At 40.4% G+C, this 14,660-nt stretch overlaps 1 protein-coding gene and 1 long non-coding RNA gene across 2 annotated transcripts in view; both read left to right on the top strand.

The window, feature by feature from the left end:
- LOC134909378 (maltase-glucoamylase-like) overlaps positions 1-14,660 on the top strand; it is a 395,541-nt gene that overhangs the window by 279,222 nt on the left and 101,659 nt on the right. The window contains exon 63 of the mRNA XM_063916182.1: positions 13,159-13,307. Coding sequence (XP_063772252.1) covers positions 13,159-13,307 — 149 coding nt within the window. The remainder of the gene's footprint in view (positions 1-13,158; positions 13,308-14,660) is intronic.
- On the top strand, positions 10,705-11,399 carry LOC134909380 (uncharacterized). The gene is made up of 3 exons (XR_010175900.1): positions 10,705-10,776; positions 10,860-10,927; positions 11,255-11,399. It is a non-coding gene; the product is annotated as an uncharacterized LOC134909380 (long non-coding RNA).

Genomic DNA, 14,660 nt, shown 5'->3' with positions numbered 1-14,660 from the left:
ATGCAACCCCTATGGGGTATTCTTATAGAGGGTTGCCGGAATACTTACCCTTTTTTTGTGTGATCAGGAGATGTTTTTGTGAATCCATGCTGTGATCTTCCTGCATGCAGGTCTTTATGTATTCATCTTTATCTATATAGACACCTTAGTCTGTAGGTCGTTATTATCATTTTTTATTTTTTATTTTTTATTTTTATTTATACTCATGTATATATATGTATATATGTATTGTTAAAAACTTTTTCACGAGTTGATTATGAATCAGTTTGTGTTTTATGTCTTTGATGTTTTTTGTGTGTGTTTCTATGTATTAGCCCATCCACTCAGGTCCCTGATGGCTAGAAATTGAATCATTTAAATATTAATAAAAATTAAAATATAAATAAAAGCATTTAAGATTTACACAGTGCATATACACCCAGCCGTTACACATTAGAGACACGTATGTCACCCTTTGAACATCTAATCAGCAGGCTTTAAGCCCTGACTGCTGAGACACATCTGGGAAATGCCAATTTTGTCTGATTTGGAGGTTAGAACAGAATATGTGGGGTTAATACAGAGAATTCAGGTGACATAGATCAGCCTTTACTTCTCTCCCTCCGTTGATCAGTGAATATGTGAGCCACTGCAGCCGCAGCGTCAGTCTGTGATATGACGCGCGTTCACTTCCGGTATGTGGAACGCACCACTTCCGGGAGTTGGAACGCAAGACGCGGCGAATAAGTTTCACATCCCAGTTCCAGCGTCTGTAGCACCATGCGAGCTAGTACAAGTTGCATATGAACGGCCTGACATGGGAGCCAGTGTATATTGAATTACATCCATTATTACACCTGAAAAGTGCCCTTTTGTGGGAGGCGTCTTTTCAGTCCCTGCGGATCCACTTCCGGTTTGGGAGTATATAAACATCCGGGTCATGGAAGTCCACAGCATGTCTCCTGGGAACACATGGCTGATAGTGACTCCTGGTAAGCACCCTTTTTTCTGAGCCATTTGTGCCTTATCACTTGCTGTATATAGTGAGCATTGCATTGATATATATCATTCTGAACAGGCTGGACTAATTGGTACATAGGAACTACTGAGACCCCAGGATACGGCATATTATGCATTTAAAGGAATAGGGTGTCTTTTTCTTTTTCTTCTTTTTTTCTTCCTTCTATTCTGGGTGATGAGTGGCACCTGTGTCGGCGGTGTGTAATACTTTAAAATACTATCTGACACTAAGCACATTCTTTTTTAAAATAATATAGTCACTATATGAATGGGGCATTGATTCCCAGTCTATAGAGATTTTCTGCCATCGCATATGGGGCCTGGGAGGCTGAGTTTTTTCTCATTTTGTATCTTTATAGGCATTTTCTAATGATTGTATAAACTGAGAACAAATGATATCGTATTGCCTTTCTTGAAAAAGATCCTGTGGAAGGATCGAAACGTCGATTGTCTGAGGCTACAATAAAGAAAATTATCATTGAAGAAGCGTTGTACTAGTGAGAGTGCGCCCGCCACGTATGTGGACTTCGATATATTCAGCGGACTTTGTTCTGTTGGGATAGCACCCACCCTTGAATAACTGATGCGAGTACAGGACCCTTTTGTTATATTACATTACTGGAGAACTCTCTCTGGTTTCCTGATACCCATCTATGCCAATTTGGGTACATGTGAGATGAGACTATATATGGGCTATGTATAAATGTTGTATGTTATAGTGTTGTATGTTGTTTTGACGGTGAAATACCTATTAACTTGATCATTACAGTAACCCCTGAGCATAGATCTAAGATCCTACTATGACGCAAGAAGGAGCATATCTATTAGATGATGGGTTATTGTCTCTAGCAGAACAGGGAACCGTTTCATTCACCGATGAAGAGGTTGAAAAATTTCTCTTTGAGAAAATAGATTTTGAGTCGCTACCGACGGACACTCCAGTCGATGTTTTTTATAAACTCATAAAACAGCGCCAAAAAGAGATTGACCTAAAATTGCACGGTCAATTTCTTTCTGAGTACCATCGACGACGACAGATTCCCAGAGGATTCCGCATCACCAACACACCTACACTAGGCAGGAGCAATCCTAAATTTTGTAGCCGGTGGTGCGGAATCCTCAACAAATGCTCATTTGACCTTATGGCTTTAGTCATTGAGGAAGTTGGTATTGAGCTCAAGACGATTAAGATCGAAATTGAAGCTGCAAACATCACAGCAATACCGCTCCTGACAGAGGATAAGTCACAAAAATGGCTAGATAAACTGCAATCACAGATTGACACTTATAATAGAGAGCTTATCTCCTTCAAACGGAAGAAACTAGCTGTTGTAACCAGTGATTACAAAAATCATATGGTATATAGATGGCTTTTGGGTAATACCCAAAACCCTAATATCCAGACAGGAAGGTTCCAGAGGAGAAGACGTGCCCCTAGGTATATGCAGGAGCTTGCCTCCTCCATCTCTACATCTGACACTGACCCTAATGAAGGTCCACAACAGAGACGTTTTTTAGCTCAGGGTTCCGAGTCCAGCTCACTGGCAGGAAACAACAAAAAAAGCAGTGTAGACCACATCCAAGACGAAGCTGGCACTCGAAGAAGAGGGAGACCAAAAAAGACTTAAATGTAGTCTTTAATCTATCGAGCACACAACTCGACCAAGCAGATTTGTCTCTCTTAGCACATGGGTTGTCTTTCGTCCCTACCTGTCACCATAATAGTTTCGAGAGTAGCATTGACCAATTTAAATTTGGTCGACAACTAAGATTAAAAGAATTCTTTTCCGATAAGACGAGCAAACTTGCGCCCACGCCTTTCAAAAAGAGTTCCACATTTGATCCACAAACTCAGAATGCAAGTCTAAAAACATTTTTGAGGGTGGTTCAAAGAGACACTAACAATTTTTCTCCACCTCGACATTTTGATAATTTATCCCAGTCAGAAAGAAAATCATTAACCAAATTGAGAGCAGATCCAAACATCGTTATTCGCCCTGCTGATAAGGGCGGGGCGGTGGTGGTTCAAGACTGGCAAGACTATGATCGGGAGATCACACGCCAGCTATCGGATCGAGAGACTTATAAGGAAGTTGAGTCCAACCCTGTGCCAGGCATCAAACGTACCATAGATGAGTGTCTTAGGAGAGGTAAAAACAATGGATGGTTTGATGATGATTTATTTTCATATCTAACGGTTGAACATCCCCGGTGTCCAATTCTATACACTCTCCCGAAGGTTCATAAAACCTTGGTGCAACCGCCTGGACGCCCAATCATAGCAGCTGAAGGCTCCTTGTTGCAGCCCTTAGCCAAATATGTTGACAGCATTCTACAACCAATTGTTGTTGGCAGTAGGAGTTATATAAGGGACACAGGTGATTTTCTACTGCAATTAAAAAGTATCGACTGTAAATCCATACCATGCCTTTTAGCCACTATGGACGTAAATTCTTTATATACTGTCATTCCACACGATGGGGGACTTGAAACAGTGCGAACCGCATTGGTAACTCATGCTACATGCACAGTCCCCACAGAATGTATCATAGAGTTAACTGAATTAGTTCTAAGGTTCAATCATTTTATGTATAAGGATAAGTACTTTATACAACTAGCAGGCACGGCGATGGGGTCCAACCTGGCCCCGTCATATGCCAATCTGTACATGACCGACTACGAAACCACTCTCATCTTTCCACAATATGGTCATCAAATTCTTTTTTACCGTCGATTTATCGACGATATCTTTTTACTTTGGCTAGATACCGAGTCAGCTTTCCATACCATGGTGAACAATTTGAATATGTTGGATCATCCTATAAAATTCACCTCGAGTATCTCGAGCTCTGAAATCAACTTCCTAGATGTCCACATTAGTAAGATTGGGGATACTTTCACAACTTCAGTTTACAGAAAGCCAACTGACAGAAATTTGACACTTCATTCAACCAGCCACCATCCCCCTGCATTAAAGGAGAATTTACCAGTGTCCCAATTTTTGAGAGTACTCAGAATCAATTCTGATAAAACCAATACTGAAACCCAACTCAAAGAGGTTAAAGCACGTTTCCTGGAACGTGGGTATACCCATAAAACACTTTCCCACTGTATGTCTAGGGCACGAAACATCTTTGCAGGGACACACCCCAGGAATAAGGATAGACTGGACAATCGTTTAGTCTTCGCGACCCGTTATGATAATCATTCTGGGCACCTCAAAAAGGTACTCAAGAAACATTGGCCAATTGTGAATACTGATTTAACATTACCTTTCACACGCATGGATCCACCTATGTTGGCTTACCGTCGAGGCCCTAATCTCAAGCAAATGCTTATGAGACCTGTATTGTACCCCAATGCACCTATGTCTACTGCCCAGTTGTTACAACAAAAACCAGGTTGTTTCTCCTGTGGGAGCTGCACAACGTGTCGCTCTATGATGGTGGGACCAACATTCACTCACCCCCACACTGGCTCCACCATTAAACTCAAATATCATCTACACTGTAGATTAGATTTTGTCATCTATATCTTAAAATGTCCATGTGGACTATTTTACGTTGGGTTAACCAGTCGTAACTTCAGGGATAGAATGGCGAACCATCGCTCATCTATACACATCGCATTGAGTAGTGGCAAATCTGACAAACCGGTGGCCCGTCATTTCATTGAAGCTCGCCACCAGGTGGCTAGTCTCAAATGCAAAATTATAGACTGGGTACCCCCGATGACCACTGGTGGAGATAGAACTAGGAGGTTGAAACAAAGGGAGTGTTTTTGGATTAACCACCTGGACACGGTATCCCCGCGAGGACTCAACGAATGCAACCCCTATGGGGTATTCTTATAGAGGGTTGCCGGAATACTTACCCTTTTTTTGTGTGATCAGGAGATGTTTTTGTGAATCCATGCTGTGATCTTCCTGCATGCAGGTCTTTATGTATTCATCTTTATCTATATAGACACCTTAGTCTGTAGGTCGTTATTATCATTTTTTATTTTTTATTTTTTATTTTTATTTATACTCATGTATATATATGTATATATGTATTGTTAAAAACTTTTTCACGAGTTGATTATGAATCAGTTTGTGTTTTATGTCTTTGATGTTTTTTGTGTGTGTTTCTATGTATTAGCCCATCCACTCAGGTCCCTGATGGCTAGAAATTGAATCATTTAAATATTAATAAAAATTAAAATATAAATAAAAGCATTTAAGATTTACACAGTGCATATACACCCAGCCGTTACACATTAGAGACACGTATGTCACCCTTTGAACATCTAATCAGCAGGCTTTAAGCCCTGACTGCTGAGACACATCTGGGAAATGCCAATTTTGTCTGATTTGGAGGTTAGAACAGAATATGTGGGGTTAATACAGAGAATTCAGGTGACATAGATCAGCCTTTACTTCTCTCCCTCCGTTGATCAGTGAATATGTGAGCCACTGCAGCCGCAGCGTCAGTCTGTGATATGATGCGCGTTCACTTCCGGTATGTGGAACGCACCACTTCCGGGAGTTGGAACGCAAGACGCGGCGAATAAGTTTCACATCCCAGTTCCAGCGTCTGTAGCACCATGCGAGCTAGTACAAGTTGCATATGAACGGCCTGACATGGGAGCCAGTGTATATTGAATTACATCCATTATTACACCTGAAAAGTGCCCTTTTGTGGGAGGCGTCTTTTCAGTCCCTGCGGATCCACTTCCGGTTTGGGAGTATATAAACATCCGGGTCATGGAAGTCCACAGCATGTCTCCTGGGAACACATGGCTGATAGTGACTCCTGGTAAGCACCCTTTTTTCTGAGCCATTTGTGCCTTATCACTTGCTGTATATAGTGAGCATTGCATTGATATATATCATTCTGAACAGGCTGGACTAATTGGTACATAGGAACTACTGAGACCCCAGGATACGGCATATTATGCATTTAAAGGAATAGGGTGTCTTTTTCTTTTTCTTCTTTTTTTCTTCCTTCTATTCTGGGTGATGAGTGGCACCTGTGTCGGCGGTGTGTAATACTTTAAAATACTATCTGACACTAAGCACATTCTTTTTTAAAATAATATAGTCACTATATGAATGGGGCATTGATTCCCAGTCTATAGAGATTTTCTGCCATCGCATATGGGGCCTGGGAGGCTGAGTTTTTTCTCATTTTGTATCTTTATAGGCATTTTCTAATGATTGTATAAACTGAGAACAAATGATATCGTATTGCCTTTCTTGAAAAAGATCCTGTGGAAGGATCGAAACGTCGATTGTCTGAGGCTACAATAAAGAAAATTATCATTGAAGAAGCGTTGTACTAGTGAGAGTGCGCCCGCCACGTATGTGGACTTCGATATATTCAGCGGACTTTGTTCTGTTGGGATAGCACCCACCCTTGAATAACTGATGCGAGTACAGGACCCTTTTGTTATATTACATTACTGGAGAACTCTCTCTGGTTTCCTGATACCCATCTATGCCAATTTGGGTACATGTGAGATGAGACTATATATGGGCTATGTATAAATGTTGTATGTTATAGTGTTGTATGTTGTTTTGACGGTGAAATACCTATTAACTTGATCATTACAGTAACCCCTGAGCATAGATCTAAGATCCTACTATGACGCAAGAAGGAGCATATCTATTAGATGATGGGTTATTGTCTCTAGCAGAACAGGGAACCGTTTCATTCACCGATGAAGAGGTTGAAAAATTTCTCTTTGAGAAAATAGATTTTGAGTCGCTACCGACGGACACTCCAGTCGATGTTTTTTATAAACTCATAAAACAGCGCCAAAAAGAGATTGACCTAAAATTGCACGGTCAATTTCTTTCTGAGTACCATCGACGACGACAGATTCCCAGAGGATTCCGCATCACCAACACACCTACACTAGGCAGGAGCAATCCTAAATTTTGTAGCCGGTGGTGCGGAATCCTCAACAAATGCTCATTTGACCTTATGGCTTTAGTCATTGAGGAAGTTGGTATTGAGCTCAAGACGATTAAGATCGAAATTGAAGCTGCAAACATCACAGCAATACCGCTCCTGACAGAGGATAAGTCACAAAAATGGCTAGATAAACTGCAATCACAGATTGACACTTATAATAGAGAGCTTATCTCCTTCAAACGGAAGAAACTAGCTGTTGTAACCAGTGATTACAAAAATCATATGGTATATAGATGGCTTTTGGGTAATACCCAAAACCCTAATATCCAGACAGGAAGGTTCCAGAGGAGAAGACGTGCCCCTAGGTATATGCAGGAGCTTGCCTCCTCCATCTCTACATCTGACACTGACCCTAATGAAGGTCCACAACAGAGACGTTTTTTAGCTCAGGGTTCCGAGTCCAGCTCACTGGCAGGAAACAACAAAAAAAGCAGTGTAGACCACATCCAAGACGAAGCTGGCACTCGAAGAAGAGGGAGACCAAAAAAGACTTAAATGTAGTCTTTAATCTATCGAGCACACAACTCGACCAAGCAGATTTGTCTCTCTTAGCACATGGGTTGTCTTTCGTCCCTACCTGTCACCATAATAGTTTCGAGAGTAGCATTGACCAATTTAAATTTGGTCGACAACTAAGATTAAAAGAATTCTTTTCCGATAAGACGAGCAAACTTGCGCCCACGCCTTTCAAAAAGAGTTCCACATTTGATCCACAAACTCAGAATGCAAGTCTAAAAACATTTTTGAGGGTGGTTCAAAGAGACACTAACAATTTTTCTCCACCTCGACATTTTGATAATTTATCCCAGTCAGAAAGAAAATCATTAACCAAATTGAGAGCAGATCCAAACATCGTTATTCGCCCTGCTGATAAGGGCGGGGCGGTGGTGGTTCAAGACTGGCAAGACTATGATCGGGAGATCACACGCCAGCTATCGGATCGAGAGACTTATAAGGAAGTTGAGTCCAACCCTGTGCCAGGCATCAAACGTACCATAGATGAGTGTCTTAGGAGAGGTAAAAACAATGGATGGTTTGATGATGATTTATTTTCATATCTAACGGTTGAACATCCCCGGTGTCCAATTCTATACACTCTCCCGAAGGTTCATAAAACCTTGGTGCAACCGCCTGGACGCCCAATCATAGCAGCTGAAGGCTCCTTGTTGCAGCCCTTAGCCAAATATGTTGACAGCATTCTACAACCAATTGTTGTTGGCAGTAGGAGTTATATAAGGGACACAGGTGATTTTCTACTGCAATTAAAAAGTATCGACTGTAAATCCATACCATGCCTTTTAGCCACTATGGACGTAAATTCTTTATATACTGTCATTCCACACGATGGGGGACTTGAAACAGTGCGAACCGCATTGGTAACTCATGCTACATGCACAGTCCCCACAGAATGTATCATAGAGTTAACTGAATTAGTTCTAAGGTTCAATCATTTTATGTATAAGGATAAGTACTTTATACAACTAGCAGGCACGGCGATGGGGTCCAACCTGGCCCCGTCATATGCCAATCTGTACATGACCGACTACGAAACCACTCTCATCTTTCCACAATATGGTCATCAAATTCTTTTTTACCGTCGATTTATCGACGATATCTTTTTACTTTGGCTAGATACCGAGTCAGCTTTCCATACCATGGTGAACAATTTGAATATGTTGGATCATCCTATAAAATTCACCTCGAGTATCTCGAGCTCTGAAATCAACTTCCTAGATGTCCACATTAGTAAGATTGGGGATACTTTCACAACTTCAGTTTACAGAAAGCCAACTGACAGAAATTTGACACTTCATTCAACCAGCCACCATCCCCCTGCATTAAAGGAGAATTTACCAGTGTCCCAATTTTTGAGAGTACTCAGAATCAATTCTGATAAAACCAATACTGAAACCCAACTCAAAGAGGTTAAAGCACGTTTCCTGGAACGTGGGTATACCCATAAAACACTTTCCCACTGTATGTCTAGGGCACGAAACATCTTTGCAGGGACACACCCCAGGAATAAGGATAGACTGGACAATCGTTTAGTCTTCGCGACCCGTTATGATAATCATTCTGGGCACCTCAAAAAGGTACTCAAGAAACATTGGCCAATTGTGAATACTGATTTAACATTACCTTTCACACGCATGGATCCACCTATGTTGGCTTACCGTCGAGGCCCTAATCTCAAGCAAATGCTTATGAGACCTGTATTGTACCCCAATGCACCTATGTCTACTGCCCAGTTGTTACAACAAAAACCAGGTTGTTTCTCCTGTGGGAGCTGCACAACGTGTCGCTCTATGATGGTGGGACCAACATTCACTCACCCCCACACTGGCTCCACCATTAAACTCAAATATCATCTACACTGTAGATTAGATTTTGTCATCTATATCTTAAAATGTCCATGTGGACTATTTTACGTTGGGTTAACCAGTCGTAACTTCAGGGATAGAATGGCGAACCATCGCTCATCTATACACATCGCATTGAGTAGTGGCAAATCTGACAAACCGGTGGCCCGTCATTTCATTGAAGCTCGCCACCAGGTGGCTAGTCTCAAATGCAAAATTATAGACTGGGTACCCCCGATGACCACTGGTGGAGATAGAACTAGGAGGTTGAAACAAAGGGAGTGTTTTTGGATTAACCACCTGGACACGGTATCCCCGCGAGGACTCAACGAATGCAACCCCTATGGGGTATTCTTATAGAGGGTTGCCGGAATACTTACCCTTTTTTTGTGTGATCAGGAGATGTTTTTGTGAATCCATGCTGTGATCTTCCTGCATGCAGGTCTTTATGTATTCATCTTTATCTATATAGACACCTTAGTCTGTAGGTCGTTATTATCATTTTTTATTTTTTATTTTTTATTTTTATTTATACTCATGTATATATATGTATATATGTATTGTTAAAAACTTTTTCACGAGTTGATTATGAATCAGTTTGTGTTTTATGTCTTTGATGTTTTTTGTGTGTGTTTCTATGTATTAGCCCATCCACTCAGGTCCCTGATGGCTAGAAATTGAATCATTTAAATATTAATAAAAATTAAAATATAAATAAAAGCATTTAAGATTTACACAGTGCATATACACCCAGCCGTTACACATTAGAGACACGTATGTCACCCTTTGAACATCTAATCAGCAGGCTTTAAGCCCTGACTGCTGAGACACATCTGGGAAATGCCAATTTTGTCTGATTTGGAGGTTAGAACAGAATATGTGGGGTTAATACAGAGAATTCAGGTGACATAGATCAGCCTTTACTTCTCTCCCTCCGTTGATCAGTGAATATGTGAGCCACTGCAGCCGCAGCGTCAGTCTGTGATATGACGCGCGTTCACTTCCGGTATGTGGAACGTACCACTTCCGGGAGTTGGAACGCAAGACGCGGCGAATAAGTTTCACATCCCAGTTCCAGCGTCTGTAGCACCATGCGAGCTAGTACAAGTTGCATATGAACGGCCTGACATGGGAGCCAGTGTATATTGAATTACATCCATTATTACACCTGAAAAGTGCCCTTTTGTGGGAGGCGTCTTTTCAGTCCCTGCGGATCCACTTCCGGTTTGGGAGTATATAAACATCCGGGTCATGGAAGTCCACAGCATGTCTCCTGGGAACACATGGCTGATAGTGACTCCTGGTAAGCACCCTTTTTTCTGAGCCATTTGTGCCTTATCACTTGCTGTATATAGTGAGCATTGCATTGATATATATCATTCTGAACAGGCTGGACTAATTGGTACATAGGAACTACTGAGACCCCAGGATACGGCATACTGGGTTTGTGATCTCAATAGGTAAAAACCTGTCCAGAGAGCTAATGTTTATTTATGATAATAGAACACTAATGGGAGGTCTAACAGTTTCTTGTTGTTCCCAGTTGCTATGGGATCATGTATGTTGTTGATAGCCTGCTGGATATTCACACGGCTGTTGCTGAGCTCATGAGTAAGTGATGAGGCTTAGACCTTTCTCATGGTATATACCCCCCACACCTGAGGGTGCATTGGTAAAATTAGGCACATTATGCATTTAAAGGAATAGGGTGTCTTTTTCTTTTTCTTCTTTTTTTCTTCCTTCTATTCTGGGTGATGAGTGGCACCTGTGTCGGCGGTGTGTAATACTTTAAAATACTATCTGACACTAAGCACATTCTTTTTTAAAATAATATAGTCACTATATGAATGGGGCATTGATTCCCAGTCTATAGAGATTTTCTGCCATCGCATATGGGGCCTGGGAGGCTGAGTTTTTTCTCATTTTGTATCTTTATAGGCATTTTCTAATGATTGTATAAACTGAGAACAAATGATATCGTATTGCCTTTCTTGAAAAAGATCCTGTGGAAGGATCGAAACGTCGATTGTCTGAGGCTACAATAAAGAAAATTATCATTGAAGAAGCGTTGTACTAGTGAGAGTGCGCCCGCCACGTATGTGGACTTCGATATATATATATATAGATATATATATAGATATATATATATATTTATTTATTTCACCTGACCATTTTCTTAATAGCGGCCCCCTGTCTGAAGTGCCCTAGGCCCCCAATAGCCTTAATCTGGCTCTGCCCATACCTGTACTAAATATAGATTACAATTTTTAATGAAAATACTTAAAGATAGATTCAAAATGGTGGTACCACGTATCAGGGCAGTATGGATGGTGTAATGGTTAGCATTACTGCCTCACAGCACTGAGGTCATGTGTTTGATTCCTACCATGGCCCTAACTGTGTGGAGTTTGTATATTCTCCCTGTACTTGTGTGGGTTTCATCCGGGTACTCCGGTTTTCTCCCCCAATCCCCAAAATATACTGGCAGGTTAATTGGCTCCCAACAAAATGAACCCTAGCGTAAATGTGTCTGTGTGTTCATGTGATAGGGAATATAGATTGTAAGCTCCACTGGGGCAGGAACTGACATGAATGTGTAAAATATTCTCTGTAAAGCTCTGTGGAATAAGTGTGCGCTATATAATAACTGGTAATAAAAAAAATAATAATCATCAACACAGACCAGACAGGAGTCATTTGGGACATTCTGTGGTACTGAGATTTATCCCGGATATATATATATATATATAGGTTGGGTATACGAGACAGCGTATGGGATCGTATGGGAATGTGTTATAACTGCATCTCTCTCTCACACGCATTCACTTCTTATTCCTTCCTTCCCCTTCTCTCCATCTTGTGTGTTTACCCTAGTCTACTGATTTATTACCATTACTTTCCTTTAAATATCCTTACAACTAAAAGGGATATTTAATTACCGCCGAAGAGACATCGGGAGTGAAAACTCCCAATGTTTCATAAATTTTTTTTCTGGGATATTCAATTTGGACACCTGAAAAAAAGTACTTTTCCACCGAAACCTGTGTGTTTTGGCAGAAATAGCCCCATTTTTGGACAAAAGCGGGGCTGTTTTCGGGGATTTTGCTGGAAGCAGGTGAAACAAATCCCAGAAAAGCCGTGGCACATGCCTGCTTATCGGGGCTAAGTTAATAGCCCCCCCAGCAATACTTTTACACCTGACAATGAGTGTGTGTAGTTGAATATTCCCCGCAATGTTCTGCCAAGGTATCATACCCTTAGTGGAATAGCTTTTTACTTCATAAGAATGTTTATGCTATATATGTTATATTTATGACTCCTCTATTTGGTTGGTGTATAGTGAACACCTGTTTGTTCTTTTATATCCAGTTTTCTGCATACATCTCTATGCTGCTTTTGTACTGTGGCTATTGATTCTTGCATGGAAATATTTCCCGTTACCTTTAATACAACTTGTCCTCCTTCTCTATATCATTTTATTTTGCTGCAAGTAACTTGTACATTATCTGGACTATTAATTAATTGATAATGTTATCTATAGCTTGGATAATGTAGCCAAGACTAGATTAATGCAGCAAAAAGGCCACCCAGTAATACAAAGCTACTGTGAAAAACATTAAATTAATATTTTATTTTCACAGTACTGACTGCTCAACTTGAATAATAGTAAGCAATATGGTGGCAGAGCTGAATGGCGACGATTATTATTATTATTATTATTATTATTATATTATATTAGTTATATTGATTTGCAGTGTAAACCAGTTCACATGATTTTACAACGTTTTATTATATAATTTAAAATAATATTTAATAATGCACCTTTATCTTTTTTTCTTCAGAGACAAGATCCAGTCAGTTTTGATGAAAACTTTAAATACCTTTCAAGAAATGCTCTTAACATCAGATACACACTTTTGCCATACCTTTACACCTTGATGTTTGAAGCACACACATTGGGTACAACTGTTATCCGGCCCTTGTTACATGAGTACGTTCTTGTGTTACTACTTTCTAAGAAAAAATCTTTTTGTTAACGTTATTTTTACTCTTTCATTTCTAATCTTTAGTTATACATAAATAACGGTACATGATTAAGTTATGACACATTGATATAGGATGGCCATACCATGGCCTACAGTAGCAATGCATCAACGAGATTTACTGCTGCAGGAAAGAGGTCTTATTGAAACTCAGAAACAATCATTTTCAGACATTGCACTAGACATAGACCTGTAATATTGGGCCTATTTAGTGACACCAACAGTATTGCATATATATGTGGCTCACAGTACAGTACCTATCTATATTAATTAGGTTAAAGTGGACCTATTACTAGCCCTTCATTTCCAGGTTAGCATTCTTAGCTTTGTACATAAAGATATTTCAGCGCTACTTGTGAGGTGAAAATCTCAGTAAGACTATGTAAACGATAAAAAGTTTTACAATACGAAAGCTAAAAGCCCACCTAACCTTATCAAAAGGTGTCAGCCAAACCCTAAAAATACAACACTAGTATAGTGTTGTTAAAATGTATAAAAAAAGGGGGGAATAGGGGTACCGGCGACAAGTGTGGCTAAAAAACAGTGGTTTAATATATATTAAAATTGAAAGCCAAAAGATATTTTAAAAGTAAACTTTAATATATGAGAGTAAAAAGATTGTATGAAAAATAAAAATAGAAAAGGATAAGAAATCAAACTTAACTTGAAAACACTGGGTGGTCAGTACAGGCCCAACGCATTTTGTCTTCTTCAAGGGGTAGGGACAGAATGAAGCTGCATGTCTATTTATACCCATATCACATAGGTGTGGGGTTGAGACATCATAATAGATCATGTGATGTAATTAGGCAACAAACGTTAAAAAAGTTAAAAAAGCTCATTTCATAACATAGCTGGGGTAAGGACCTGGTCACATATATCTAATATTATTAAAAACGAGTGGATTACAGTGTAAAAAAAACATTTAAAACAGTCCAGATTGCAAACCGGAGTCACTTCTGCCACACTTCCGGTGACGGAGGACTCTGCTCGAGGGAGATGCTTTGTCTTCTGAGTGAGCCTAAGAAGACAAAGCATCTCCCTCCATGTAGGAGCAGCGCAGTACACCCGTGGGCGCATGCGCAATGGGACTCGTGAAGCCAGGAGCTGCCACGTGCGCATTCACAGTCGCCGCCGGAAGTGGGGCGGAAGTGACGAGCGGAGTCCTCCGTCACCGGAAGTGTTGCGGAAGTGACTCCAGTTTGCAATATGGACTGTTTTAAACTTTTTTTTACACTGTAATCCACTCGTTTTTAATAATAATAGATATATCTGACCAGGTCCTTACCCCAGCTATGTTA

Source organism: Pseudophryne corroboree, chromosome 4, assembly GCF_028390025.1.
Source record: "Pseudophryne corroboree isolate aPseCor3 chromosome 4, aPseCor3.hap2, whole genome shotgun sequence".
In the NCBI taxonomy this organism is placed as follows: domain Eukaryota; kingdom Metazoa; phylum Chordata; class Amphibia; order Anura; family Myobatrachidae; genus Pseudophryne; species Pseudophryne corroboree.
The sequence above is the reverse complement of the archived record's forward strand: the minus strand, read 5'-3'. Positions and strand labels throughout refer to the sequence as shown.